General features: G+C 37.7%; 1 protein-coding gene across 4 annotated transcripts in view; it reads left to right on the forward strand.

Moving 5' to 3' along the window:
• The window catches only part of ATP8B4 (ATPase phospholipid transporting 8B4 (putative)), a 278,437-nt gene that overhangs the window by 207,555 nt on the left and 55,466 nt on the right, over nt 1–15,416 (forward strand). For all 4 annotated transcript variants that reach the window (XM_044230132.1, XM_044230130.1, XM_044230133.1 and 1 more), the window contains exons 16-20: nt 601–789; nt 7,013–7,128; nt 10,146–10,310; nt 11,313–11,424; nt 13,217–13,322. In XM_044230132.1, coding sequence (XP_044086067.1) covers nt 601–789; nt 7,013–7,128; nt 10,146–10,310; nt 11,313–11,424; nt 13,217–13,322 — 688 coding nt within the window. The remainder of the gene's footprint in view (nt 1–600; nt 790–7,012; nt 7,129–10,145; nt 10,311–11,312; nt 11,425–13,216; nt 13,323–15,416) is intronic.

Consider the following 15,416-nt stretch of genomic DNA (forward strand, 5'->3'; position numbering starts at 1 on the left):
ATTCTCATGAAATGGTCATTAGTAACAGACCCAAGTGGAATTTGGAATATCTGCTCCATTACTCTTTGGCTATATGATCTTACTCAGATTATATATCCTCTATAGTCATAGGTCAGTGGTATAAAATGGAAAAAAATAATTTTAATAATCCCTACCTCAGGTCTGTCTGTGAGGATTATGTGAGTTGACGCATATTAAGTGTTTTAGTTTGTGAAACTTCCACTGCACAATTCTAGTCACTGAAAATACAAAGATTCAGCCTCTGACCTAAGAAACCTCCAATATTATGGAAAGGGAGATGTAGAAATGGGCATTTTTGTATGAGATGACAAGGGTTGTGTTTGTAGTATGCATGGTGTCCTGTAGTATCTCCAGGACAGGCACTTGGTCCAGCTGGTTGGCAAGTAGAAAAGTTCTGATTTCTGGAACTAATGCTTGAGTTCAATGTTACAGAATGAGTTGACATTAGTATTGGCATTCTGTGAATTTTAGCCATTAATCTCAGTATTAATGCATTTGTTTCTTTTCCTTTCTTGTTTAATAGATTTTTTTTTTTTTTTTTGCGCTATTGTTTAACATGGTAGTTTCTTTTCCTTTTAGGGCAGCTGATTTACCAAGTTCAGTCACCTGATGAGGGGGCTTTAGTGACTGCTGCAAGGAATTTTGGGTTCATTTTTAAGTCTCGAACCCCAGACACGATAACAGTAGAAGAATTGGGAACACTGGTTACTTACCAACTGCTTGCCTTCTTGGACTTCAACAATATCAGAAAAAGGATGTCTGTCATAGGTATGGCTGGTAGCTGAGATTATGTTTGATCGTTACACTGCTGTTTCTCAAGAATGATTTCACTCTTAGTTATGTACTGAGAGTTATGTTTTGGGTTTTTTTGTGACTTTATGAACACCTTTCATTTTCAACTTAGCCTTAACACTGCAATAATAAGTATAAGTAACATATCACAAGTGCTTATTAAGACCAGCACTGTTAGAGATGTTCTTCATGAATTAACTGATTTAACTGTCACAACAGCCCTATAAGGTAAGTACTATTATTTTTATGCCTATTTGAAGGTTAACAAAACTGAGACACAGAGAATTAATAGATCCTCAGATACTACTCCTTGTGTTTCTAGAGATGTATCCCAGTATAATTGCTTTAGTTAAGGTTCTGATCACCACTTGCTTGTATTATTGCTGTATCTTCAAAACCACTTCCCTTTACGATAATACTCTGTGTCGATATGGGGGTATTCTTTCTAAAACATTGGCCTGATTTTGCCATCACCTACATAAAATCCTTCGTGGCTTCTTAGAACTTAGAGGGTAACATTCTTAGCAGGACATTCAAGATTGTTTGCAATCTGACCTCAATCTACTTTTCTTCTATTTCCCCAAACTTCCCAAGCCGCCCTAGATCTTGCCATTTCAGGCATGCATTGTGTACTTTTACTCTTTGCGTGTGCTATTTCCACCACTTGGACTTTCCTCTTCCCTACTTTTTTTAGAAAACTTCTACTCACCTGGAAACTTCAGTGTCCAACTTAAGTGTCCCTTATTCTCTCAGTTCTTTCTCTCCAAATGCACCACTCTCTTCTTCCTCAGAGCACCTTGTTCATAAACCAGTGTGATACCAGCCCTGTGATACTCATGAGCTTCCCAGGTGTTAGAGTATGAGCTACCTGAAGGCCAGACTGTGTTTTAGTCATCTTAAAATGCCCAAGGCCCAGCACAGAGCTTGGCACATAATAGATTTTCTATAAATGTTTGTTAAATAACATTTAACCCAGTGCTTTATAACTTATGAATACCCTGATCATCATATTAAATCAGTTTCTACTATAGAAACATGTGTGTACATGGTCAGGTTTTTGGCCTCTAACTACTGGAAACTAGCCGTGGGAGATTGCTCTCAGCAGGTAAACGCCAAACATCATCTGGGGATGTTTATGTTTATTTATTTATTTATTTTTGAACAGGCTGTAGGCAAGTCCTCATTGGTGCTGCTGAAGAGCACATATGCTGCTCTAGGCATTGGCTTAATGATGTATTAGCAGAAGTAATCTTCTTTTTACAGCTTCAGGGGAGGTGTTACTAATGTTGGGTTGGCTTAGAACCGGCTTCCCTTTGCTATGAGGGTGTTGACAAAAACCTAAAATTGCTACACAGGGAAACTTTTGGCTTTTCCCCAGCATCAGTCATCACTACGGGCTGTGGAGAAATCACAGCCTAACCACAAACTTCAGATGTTTGACTTAATGGATCCCATATGAAGAAAGGTAATGTTCCACCACAGAATGCATGGAAGCTTGTGGGCTTTATTTTGGTTCTGTTTGGTTTTTAATCAGGAGGAATTTGAAAGAGGGGCTCCACTAGGGTAGAAGACTCTCTGTTTGATAATAAGGCACAAAAAACAGTGCGAGTCTCATGACTGTCACATGGCTTGGTCTGTGGGGACAACACCCTGATGTGAGGACTCAGATATTTGCTGCTCTTGCTGCCCCTTTTCTTCTCTTCCTCCTCCTCCTTCTCTTGTTCCCCCTCCTCCTCTTCCTTCTCTGCTTCCCTCTCCTCCTCTATTTCTTCTTCTTCCTCTTCATCCTTCTTTTCCTCCTCCTCTGTTTCTTCTTTCCTTTTTTTTTTTTTTTGAGGGGGAGCTATTATTCATTGAATCATGAATGTATAGTTTTGATACTAGTACTACTTTCATTCCAGGGCAAGAGCCCTATTTTAATTCAGTTCCTTAAATAAAAATAGATTTCTGTAAAGAATTTTGTCAGAGGGTGTAGAATCTACTATATTGGTAAACATATAGATCTTGTTATACAGCTTTAAAAGGACCAATTCTCATTGTGAAAATAAAAATACAGAGATAAAATTCAAAGATACTTGTTAATAGAGGCAAGTGGCACATAAACATGGAAGGAAGCAAAAATTACGCTAGGTCCTTGAAAAGCCCTTGCAAGATCTTTAGTAGGAGTTGCTCAACTCTAAACTTTTTAGAGATGATCAAAATACAGATCACACTGCCATATGACAGGCATTTCTCTGTGTGGTTATATGAACAACCATCCAACTGAGATATGGCAAAATAGAATTATTCATCACTCTTTATAGTGTTGCTATTGTATTTACTCTTACGGCATACACCTGGAAACCACTTTTTTTTTCTTTTTATGTCACAAAGGCATACTGTTGCCTTCAGTGAATTTTGTATAATTATAATTCAACTCAAGCAAATATTTAGCAAGTGCCTATCATGCACCAGAGACTTGATGCTAAGGGAGAATGTGGAATTGAAGTGTTCTGTGTGATTGCACCCTGGAGAAGATGGTGAAGTAGGGTAGGAAATGGGCTGGAAAAGGACAGGTCTTAATGAGTCCTGTTTATGACATGTTAAGAGCGTCCAGACTTGATCTACATAATAGGGAGTACATAGGGAGGCAATTGCAGGATTCTAAGCAATAGTGTGAAGATGACTCTGGCAGAATTACAGTAGAGTCTGGAGAGAAGCAGGTTTGAAATGAGTAAAACCATTTGGGTTAATGTGACAATATAGGCAAGAGGGGAGAAGTTCATAGCTGCAGTCGGATATATGGGTGGTGGAGGGAGAGGAGATTTGATCATGGCTGGATATCTGATTTGGGAGACAGAGTGAATGGTGAAGCTTGTTATTGAGATGGAGACTTAAGAGAAATACGTAGTTATTAGAGGAAGATAATGTGTTCCAATTTGATTCTGCTGTGCCTGAACACATCCAAAAGGAGATAACTAGTTGGTGGTTGGATGTACAGAACACATCCAAAAGGAGATAACTAGTTGGTGGTTGGATGTACAGATTGGAAGGGAGAGCTGGAGATAGATTTGGGTAGGAGATGTACACGTAAAATCAGTCATTCTGTCACTGGAACCTGAAGCCATCGAAATGAATGTGGCTACATGGAGAGTAAAAGGGGAATTAGACCATAGGAAAATCTTTAAAGAACACCAATATATAAAGGACCAGCAATGGGAGAAAATTTATAACTAAAAAATATATGATTTTCGATTTTTTTTTACAGACTCTGCCCACATGTTACCTTGACCATTTAAAACTGTTACGTTCTTTTTAATTTAATTTTTTTTTGAGAGAGAGAGAGAGAAAAAGTGTGTGTGTGTGTGTGTGTGTGTGTGTGTGTCAGGGGGAGGCACAGAGAGAGCAAATCTGGAGTAGACTTCCCACTGAGCATGGAGCCCACCATGGGGCTCAATCCTGTGACTCTGATATCCTAACCTGAGCCAAAATCAGGAGTTGGATGCTTAACTGACTGAGCCACCCAGGTGCTTCTCTCTTTATTTTGAAAAGGCTAACTTCTGAGATGAGTGAGATTTGATTAGCCTTGAAATTTCCTAGCAGATAGGACTAGAAGCCTTGAATAAAGAGACACAAAATCTGCTGAGCTGCAAAAGAAAAGTTTAGTGAGTAAAATTAAGCAAGATTCTATGAAACTAGATTTATACAAACTCAAATTTTTTTTTTTTTTTTAAAGATTTTATTTATTTATTTGAGAGAGAGAGACAGTGAGAGAGAGCATGAGCGAGGAGAAGGTCAGAGAGCGAAGCAGACTCCCCATGGAGCTGGGAGCCCGATGTGGGACTCAATCCCGGGACTCCAGGATCACGCCCTGAGCCGAAGGCAGTCGTCCAACCAACTGCGCCACCCAGGCGTCCCTATACAAACTCAAATTTAAAGGGACTAATAATGCTGGGTTAAGAAAAAAATGTGGAAGAAATGGGAATCTTTACTGAATGAGAAAAATGTAGATTGAAAAGGACCTTAGAAGTTACAGTGTTTAAATATCTCCTTTTTTCATATGTAGAAACTGAGATGAAGGGATGGTAAGGGATTTCCACAAATCATAATTGGCTTGTGATTTCCTAGACTAGTGATTCTCCATGCGTGGTCTAGGGAACCCTAAGAAAACTTGGGAGATTTTCAGAGAATGCACAAGGATAAAAACATTTTCATAATAATACTAATGTTATTTGTCTTTTTCCTTATTTTTCTCATGAGTGTACTGCGGAGGTTTATAAAAGCCACATGATGTGTGATATCACAAATGATTGAACTGCGGAAGCAGATAAGAGAATCCAAACACCTTTTAAGCTAGATGTTAAAGAGAACTGCTATCATGTAAAGCAATGCCATTCCCCAAGCTACATTTTTTTTTTGTTGTGGAAATTATAATTATAGAAATGTTCTTTATGTTAATATGTAAAATGTTTATTATCATAATTATAATAGTCATTATTATGGTAATATAATTATTATCATAAGACCATTGATATAATAATATTTCTCAATTTTAATTTCTAATATGGTAAATATTAATAAATAAAACCCACTTCAAAAAAACCTTGGAGTTCTCATGAAGTTTTAATAGTGTATAAGGGTTCTGAGACCAAAAAGTTTGGGAACTGATGTCCTAGTCCAGCCTATAAACAATAGTCAAAGGGAAGTCATACTGGTAAAAGTAGGATGCCCATCCTTGGCCTTTTTAGCTCTGGTGATGGATGGGAGAAAATATGGGGGAAATTATTAAATTGGATTGCTGTAGAAGAAAAGCAAAAGAAAGCTAGGATTAAATGTTCCCACCCCCTCCAGCTTGAACAATTAGATAAATTATATATGCTTTTTTCCTTTCCCCAACATGGGCAATTAGAAGCAGAGTACAAGAAGAACTGCATGAGTTCTGGTAACTAGGAGAGCTGACCAAGGGTTTTAGGACAGAAGACAAGCCCTAAACAAGTCCCAATACAAAAAAATTCCTGGGTGTATTAAATATATTCAAAGCCAGGAGGAAACTAGAATAGATGAAATCTGAAGTAAGAGTAGTTAAAGGAAAGAAGGGAAATTAATTTATTGTACTTTGGTATTTATATTCCATTAAGTCAAGCTCTAAATTTTATATGCTGTTAAATTAATAGTAGTCAATATTTATGTTCATTTGTTTTGAGACATTCTATTTTTAAAGAAAAGGTACAATTGATTGGAAAGCATGTAACAATCTTTGATATGATGAAACTTGTGAAGGTCATTGTTTAGACCATCACATCATGACCCAGAAAGTTGTCTTAAACTGTAGGTAGTTCCTGGAAAGAAATATATTGCCGTGTCATGTCATGTCTTCATTCATTCAACAAATCATTAAGGGCCTAATGTGTGCCAAGCTATAAAGCCAAGCCTACAAATGTAGGCCAAGCATTTCATAGTTTAAAAAAGATTTGATGGCAATATGTGGGACAGCCAGGGGAAGGTTTAAAGACTGGAAATGAAGGGAGGGCAACCTCCTCACGGCTGTCATTCCCAAACCTGGGGAGGGGTGACAGATTAAAAACACAGCCCTAACTGATACAGACTTCCAGTTAACAGAAGATAGAAACTAATTTTGAAAGCCCCCTGTGAGGTATGCTTGCAGGCCAGGATTGTGACTGAAAAATCAACCATCAAGAATGAAAGAAAGGGCTTTTCCAATGAGTAAAGAAGGTAAAGAAAAACATCAGCAAGGATGGAAAACTAGTGTATAAACCATGACTTTGAGTGGCTAGAATTCCATGTGGAGACCATTTGGCATAATAGTGTAGCTGATTCCTACAGTAGGACTTTAGTTTCACACTAGGAGACCTGCTGGCAAAGCTCTCAATTCTGTTCAGTCCAGAAGACTTAATTTGAATTTATCAACCCTTCAAAGTAGTAGGCAAGGAAAATGGGAAGGTCATTCACATCTGAATAAAAACACTTGTTTTCCGAGTTTGGGAAATCAAAGGGTTCCAGTAGGTGGAATATTTCTAAATTAATAGAGCAGGAATATGGCCAAGTGACTTAGATAGTGACCTTCTAATTAAAGGCACTAAATATTTTACTACTGGCTAAAACGTTATGCCCATTTCCAAATTTCCTGGCTGGAGCCCTAGGAAAGTCTAGTTTTGATGGATTTCGTTGATTACCTACTATGCAAAATTTTTCTTTTCAGTTCGAAACCCAGAAGGCCAGATAAAGCTTTATTCCAAAGGAGCAGACACTATTCTGTTTGAAAAACTTCATCCATCCAATGAAGACCTTCTGACATTGACGACAGACCATCTCAGTGTAAGTGCTTCTGTCTGAAGGTTAGCACAATGGCCCTTTGGTCGCTTGCTAGGATTAGGTCTTATTTTTAAAATATCAGCGAAATGATCTGACTTTTGAAATAGAAAGCACGGGAAACTGTGCCAGAGAATGTCTGGAACTGGCGCATGGACACCTATAGTTGCCTTGCTGAAAGTCTGATCAGTCTTACCACAGATGTATTAATACACAGCAGCTGTGAAGTAGCCGCTGAGTGTAGGCTCCTGAACTCTGGCCGGGGAAAGGCTCGGGACACCTAGGGAAACCTGCCCAAACTCCCTCGTAGTTTGAGGCTTCTTCTCTTGGACACTGGCTCTGGAAAGAGAAGCAGGACAGTTGCATTCCCTTGGGTTCTAATGTGTCTGAAACCAAGGGAGTTTTTTTTTTTTTTTTTTTTTTTTTTTTTTTTTTTATGATTACCCCCAGGGAATAGCTTAGGGTCTTGCTTACATGCTGAAGGGAAATAGCAGCCAACTTTCTCCTCCAGGGGTCCTTCTGTTCAGGTCGTAAATCATGATGAGTCACTTATTCTTTACGTTGAAGCTACCAAATGCATACATTCTAGACTATGCATAATTTCTTTACAAAAGCTTTCTGAAGGGAGCAGGAATGATCTTTGGCATATATATTTATGCCATATAAATTTGGCACATATATTTTGGCAAAAGAGTAGGAGTCTATGAATGAATATGATCATTAACCTGATTTAAACCTGAAGATTCAAGCATCTCTCTAATATTTATTAGAGGTTCCATTTAACAGAATATGAACTTTAAGGGAAACTGGTCAAAACTCCCATATCCTCATTGGTTTCTCTCCTTTAAAAAAATTATTGAGGATTCATGTCCTTTGTCAAGCCCTATATTTAATACAAAACATTCCCTGGATCTTTAAAAAACAAACAAACAAATAAAACAAAACAAAATTCTGCCTGACTTTAAAGAATGATGGTTTAGTAATATTGGTTACAAACATAGCTATTGTTTTTGTCTTTCCAATAGAGCATTCTTGATTTTCTTTTAATCTTTTCCAGAAGGCCGGCATGGTCTTTTTAATTTTTTTTGTGTGTGTGTGAAAACAACATTAGAATCATAAGTATCTGATTTTTGCCATTGCTCAAACACCAAAGGCCTTGGATTTTTGTATGTTTTCCTCTCATACTAAAGTGTAGGAAGTCTAATTTGGTCTTTTTACATTTCTTGGCAAAAGAGGTTTTATTCCAGGTGATATCAACTTGACTTGCTCTTTCCTTCATTCACTTTATTCGTTTTGGCTTTAAATTTTGAAGTTTTCAATTTATATTTAATAATTGCTTTTGAATTCTTTAATGGTAGGAAACGACCTTGCTCAAATGCTCATTTAGGATTAAACTTGTGATTCATGCACTAATTAAATAACTTAAATCATCTGTCTCCTTTTGTAATGCCGTCTTAGTGTTGATTCACTATTTTACAGAACAGGGAGGAAAGCACTGGCCATGCCCAGTGCGGTTGCAAGTTAAAGGCAAAGAAGTGCTTCTGTGAATTAAGGAGACAAAAGATCATTACAAGGCAATAACTAGATTTTCAGATCAGTAGGGGACCCAGTGGTGGTCTTGCAAAATGTGATTACAGTGTCCAGAGTGCTACCAATTGCCTACAAGATAAATTCGGATAATGTTTTCATGGTCTCTGCGGGTGAAACCACATCATTGCAGCATGCACTGAATTTACTTTCCATTTACCAAGTTAGGGTGTGTCATGGTGTAACTTGTGCCTGATCACGAACCTATGTCTGTTCTATAAGCCAAAACACAACAGAGAGGATCTGCTCAGTGGCAATGCCCAAAGGAGCAGAAATGTTCTAAAAACACTTGCAGTGTAGAGGCCCATAAAATCACCACTGGAGGCCTACACAAAGTGGGAGGTTTTTACATTTCCCCAAAGCAATCTACATATGTTTCTAGCTATTGTGGCTATGTGAGACACTTTGCAACACCAGTGTCCTGTTTTTATTTATTTATTTTTCCTATTAGAAGGATAAAGCACCAAAGGTATCATTTTAGATCATCAGTTTACTGAGACACTAAAGGAAAAGTATGACTCTTCAATGAATTTGACCAATTATTAAATAATAACTCCACAGAAATCAGTTTCTCAAAAAGAGTAATATTTAAAAATAACATGACTCAATGTTTTTTAAATTTCTAAGAATTTTCATTATTAAAATAAAACTTACCATATAACAAAAAGGAAGAAAATTTAGATGATCCAGAATGAACAGTAAAAGTCAGCCTCTACTCCCTTCCCAGAAAAAAATATTTGTTTTAACTTTTCTGCCTCACTCTCCCTTTTGCCCCTAGATATTATTCTTATAACCTTAATATGTTTCAACTTCTGTTACCTGACCAATGTTTATTCATCTGTAATTGACTTTTGCTTTTTATTATGGAAGATTTCAAGCATGAACAGAAGTAAGACTCAATTAATTTTAGACATAGCTATATTATTAGGTGGGACATGACAAGACTGGTGAAATGTCACGCTGCCATCTTTTGAGAGAGTTTCTGCCTTTGATTTGAGAGCTATGGTTCCTCTGAGGATCCTTTCCTCTCCACTGGACGTCAAGGGCTATGTGCCATGAAACAGGCTGGGTCTTTCTTACTGCCAGGAGTGCTTCCTTTATGCAGGGGGTAGGTTGAAACCAATATATATTGCTTCAAACGTGTATTTCAAGTCATGGGTGTGGTTGATCACTTCTCAGCTGGGGCACGTCAGCAGCCATTGCCGCTGTCTTTAGGGAGAAGTCTAGCTCCCCTGAATGTTTTAACCCCATAGAAATAAAATACCAAATATAAATATATCCCATTTCCAAGGCAATTAAAAAGTTGGGAGTCAGGATGGCCAAGTAATACTCTTGGGACAAAATGAATGTAAGTGAACAACTTATCCATTATTGTTGCTGTTATTTCCGTGGTTACTACTCTGTGATGGTTCCTAAATCTGTGTCTGCTCTGGCAGGAATTTGCAGGGGAAGGCCTTCGAACCTTGGCCATTGCATACAGAGATCTGGATGACAAGTACTTTAAAGAGTGGCACAAGATGCTTGAAGATGCAAACACTCTCAAGGATGAGAGGGATGAACGAATAGCTGGGCTATATGAAGAAATTGAAAGGGATTTAATGGTATGAGTTTAGAAGCATGATGGTTTGTGTTTATAGAAGGGATAGTACGTGTTTAGAGATCTAGCATAGGAATAATCCATTGCCAAATCATTTTGCACATAGCAGATGTTAACCTTTCAAACACTGAGTCATGCTTTATACATTGCTTCACGTTTGCCATGTATGGCCCTAGAGAGCCTAGAGGATTATTTCTATTGGCAGTAGATTATACAATTGGAAGTTTCCCCAAAGTAGAAGATAGTGGCATCTCTATTCTTTGTCAGCCTCTGGTATGTCCTTGATTTTATGTTTTGGTTGGTTTTTGTTTTTGTTTTTTTTTCTCTCCCTGCTTTATGATCTACCTTTTTAAGCAGGAAAACTTTGCATGAAATGTAGCTATAGCTCTAAACCATCCTAGGCCCTGAGGTTCTGATGATTTCTGTGCTGCCCAGAGTATGAACTTCTCTTCCCTGAGGCCCCAGTGGTTAGGATGGTTAGCAATTGTGAGGTACTAAGGATATGTTATATTCATCCCTGGATGAAATATTATGCAAGACCCTTTACTTTTTAGTTTATGGCATCTGCTGGTGTGTTAATATAGGAGAGTGGCTCTACTTTTTTGTGATCCTTACTATGAGATTAGGGCTCTCCTTTGGACCTTTCCATGTTGATATAAGTGGGGAAGAGACTGGGGAGGTCTTCAGTTCTCAGAAGCCCAAATGGCTTATGATGGTTTATGCTTATATGTTACCTGAGCATATCAGACCCATCATAAATTCTGACCTCCAGGATCCCTGTCATTAATTGGTGTGACTGTCAGTAGGCTTGATTTGGGAACCTCCACTTGAAGCCCTTCCTAGCCCATCACTGCATATAATAAGATGCTTGCCATATCAATGCTTCATAACTTCCATCTTCAGTCCATGTTCCTTGACCTCTGAACTCTGTGATTTAAAGCCATAGGTACATTGTGGTTGTTGTTTGCCTGCATTAATATCAGGTATTTTCTATTTTTCAATATAGCTACTAGGTGCCACTGCTGTAGAAGATAAGTTGCAAGAGGGTGTTACTGAAACGATTGCAAGTTTATCACTAGCTAATATTAAGATCTGGGTCCTAACAGGAGACAAACAAGGTAAACTGAACATGGATGTTGATGATATCTTGAAGGGGGGGGCAATAATTTCTCTGGTAAAATTTTAATTAACCAGAAAGCTTAATGAATTAGATATTTGCATAGCCCTTCACATAGGAAAGGTTGAAATATAAAAAGGAAAGCTGATATATTACAAAAATTTATTATTTAAAAACAAAAACTAATGAATTATCTTCTATAGTATACTTTTCAGTCAGTTGAGTTTCAGCTTACTTGCTTCTTCAATATAGTAATGTCACCTGGAGGCAACGATGGTATTATAAAATGTTTATTGTTTCACGTCAGCACTGACCCCAGTCAGGACAGAGAGAGGCACAGCACTGAAGTAGGACATTAGAGATCTCAGGGGCTATTTCTTTAGTTTATTGGTGTTAGGGAGGTTTGGGGGTATTAGGGATGGAGTCAGGATGGTAGGTAGGCTTTGGGGATACTCAGGGAAGTGGCTGTTTATCAACTGGTGGGGAAATACTCTGGCATTTTAACAATAATCACAGGTGTACCAGTGCAACCAGGCTAAATTCCAGGACTGCCCATGTAGTGGTACAATAAGAGCAGACCTACTTTCAGACATGACAGAATGCCAGGTCAAGAAATAAAGAGTCATCACGTTCAGGGTATTGTGTTTCCTAAGAAGAAAAAGGGATCGGTACATTTTGGATCTATTGCTAGCAGTGATGGTTAAAACAAAAGTGATTTTATTCTTGGTCATCTGTAAACCAGAATATTTAGTAAATTGGCACACATACGTTTTCAAGATTCTATCTACTTGTTACATATTTTTTAGAACATCGGAGGATTTGCCCATTGATATGATAAGTCCGTTCTCCAGGTATTCAGCCAAATCACTAATTACAAAAAGTCAACAGTAGAGAGTTGAGCTCTGTGGTGTGTTATTAGAGAACTCCTAGAGTTTGATGTTGATCAAAGGGTACGTTCATAACTCTTCACTTAGTTAGGAATATACACAGGTTTACTCTTATTTAGTTTTCATTTCTGTGGCTAATACAAAGGATATGCTAAGATTTTATCAATCGCCTACAGACTTAGGGCAAATCTAATTATCCCACAAATTGGCAAGAGCCTAATGACTCAATGGACTGAGAAACAAATGACCTTGTTGAGGATGGAAGGGCTACTTAACTATCCAAGTGTCCAGTTCTACAGAAGTGGAGGAAGAGCTGCTCAACATTGTGTACTTGTCCACTTACCTAGTCACAGCAGTCCTGGTGGTGTTTGAGGTGATAGTCAAATTCCAAACTTTAATTTGCGTAATGGGAAAATGGCAGCATTGTACCTGAGAGAACTATAAAGCTATTATGAGAATATTTTTGCTGTTCAACTGAGCAATTTGTGAGTGTTTTCAATGTGTCTATCACACCAGATCGAATAATAACTAAATTAAGTATTTTAGCTCTCCAAAGTCAGTATTTGGGACTTCAGGTAAAAAGTTTTTTATTTATACATTTCACTATATCACAGGGCCTCAGGGTACTTTCATAAATACTAATTTGGGGAATCAAGAAGTTTTTTTTCAAAAAACTAGATGAGAGGGCTGAGAATTCATAGATATTGCTACTTCTCCACAGTTTTAACAAGGGTTAAGTTTGATCATGGAATCTGGATCTTTGAATTTAGCTCTGGGTTTCTTGGATTTTATCTCTCATCATGCTCTCTCTGACATTAAGGGGGTAATGCCTCAAAACTTTTATGGATAAGGTACTAGTGTTATTAAGTAATATTCTAACTGATGTGGGTTTTGTTTTTGTATCAGAAACTGCCATCAACATTGGCTATGCCTGCAATATGCTGACTGATGACATGAACGATGTGTTCATTGTGGCAGGGAACACAGCAGTGGAAGTCAGAGAAGAACTCAGGTAAGTGTTGAAGGAAAGAAAAAGGGAAGAGGGAGAGATGGATAGTGGAGAAAGTAAAAAGGCCCTTTATAGTTCCTATGGCCTTGTTTTGGAAGAGAATTCTTCCCATGTGTTTCCTAAACTCCTGTTCATAAGTTTGACATCAGTAGTGAAACATTATCTTCAGGCCTCCAACATTTTCCAAATATTTTTAGAAAAGGATTTCAAATCATTTATGTTGAATTATCCTTTAAAATATGCATTGGTGAGTAGCTCTTATATGATGAGTGATCAGATTCAGTGAGGGCATTTGTTTAAAATAGTAATTCCCTAATTTCATTCTGGCCCCCAAATTAAGAATCTCTAAGGGATGGGGGATGGGCACTTGTATTTTCATAAACACCTAGATGAAATTATGATCAGATAAATTTGGAAAACACAGCTGCAGGAAACGGCATGTAGAGTTGGAATAGAGTCTTTCAGCATTAAAGAAAGTAGGTATTTTGACATAGTTACTGTTAAACCCAGCTGTATAATGCTTATGAGAAATAGAATATTGTGAAAAATATGTAACTGCTACAAATACTGGAAAATATCTAAGAGCTGAGATTAGGCACGAGTGGACAAACATTAAATTTTGAAAAAAAACATTTCTTAAAATCTGTCCATTTTCTTCTTTATTTTTTACTATTTTTTTTTATAATTTTTTTTCCCAATTTATTTATTTTCAGAAAAACAGTATTCATTATTTTTTCACCACACCCAGTGCTCCATGCAAGCTGTGCCCTCTATAATACCCACTACCTGGTACCCCAACCTCCCACTCCCCCGCCACTTCAAACCCCTCAGACTGTTTTTCAGAGTCCATAGTCTCTCATGGTTCACCTCCCCTTCCAGTTTACCCAAATTCCCTACTCCTCTCTAACGCCCCTTGTCCTCCATGCTATTGGTTATGCTCCACAAATGAGTGAAACCATATGATAATTGACTCTCTCTGCTTGACTGATTTCACTCAGCATAATCTCTTCCAGTCCCGTCCATGTTGCTACAAAAGTTGGATATTCGTCCTTTCTGATGGAGGCATAATACTCCATAGTGTATATGGACCACATCTTCCTTATCCATTCATCCGTTGAAGGGCATCTTGGTTCTTTCCATAGTTTGGCGACTGTGGCCATTGCTGCTATAAACATTGGGGTACAGATGGCCCTTCTTTTCACGACATCTGTGTCTTTGGGGTAAATACCCAGTAGTGCAATTGCAGGGTCGTAGGGAAGCTCTATTTTTAATTTCTTGAGGAATCTCCACACTATTTCATTTTAAGAAGAATATTTTAAAAAATATTAAAAAATATTTTAAAAATACTTTAAAAAATGCTGTCTCATGACAATATTTGCTTACTAATGCTTGCAGTAGCATCTCTAAGCTCAATCCATTTTGGTTCTGGCCAAGCAGATTATTATATTAGAGACAAACTGCTTATATCTTGCTACATTCTAGATGAGGCTAACTGCCCCTCAACACAACAATAGAACACTATGGGCTTCCTTAATGTGTCTCCATCATTGCACTTTTGTTCCTGAACCTTGAATAGAAAGGAAGTCTTAACTGTTGGTATTACCAGTTGCTGCTTGTAGGTCAGGTTTCCCAACTTCCACACATTTTTACTCCCAGTAGAAAACTGCTGTACATGCTGGTTGGAAGCTATGACAGACTGCAAGTCTTTGCCAAATACATTGGGAAACTGGGGAAATAGTCTTAATTTGTTTAATAATTAAAAACAAATATTTTAAGAGAATCTCTTTAGTGTACTGTTGGATTCTATTGGCTAGTATCTCGTTGAGAATCTTGGCATCCATGAGGGATGTTGGTCTGAAATTCTCCTTTTTGATTAGATCTATGTCTGGTTTGGGGATCAAGGTAAAGCTGGCCTCATAGAATAAGTCTGGATGTTTTCCTTCTGTTTCTGTTTTTTGAAACAGCTTCAGGAGAATAGGTATTATTTTTTCTTTGAATGTTTGGTAGAATTTCCCAGGGAATCCATCAGGTCCTGAACTCTTGTTTTTAGGGAGTTTTTTTTTTTTTTTTAAAGATTTTATTCATTTATTTGACAGA

Source organism: Neovison vison, chromosome 13 (assembly GCF_020171115.1).
Source record: "Neovison vison isolate M4711 chromosome 13, ASM_NN_V1, whole genome shotgun sequence".
Lineage (NCBI taxonomy): Eukaryota > Metazoa > Chordata > Mammalia > Carnivora > Mustelidae > Neogale > Neogale vison.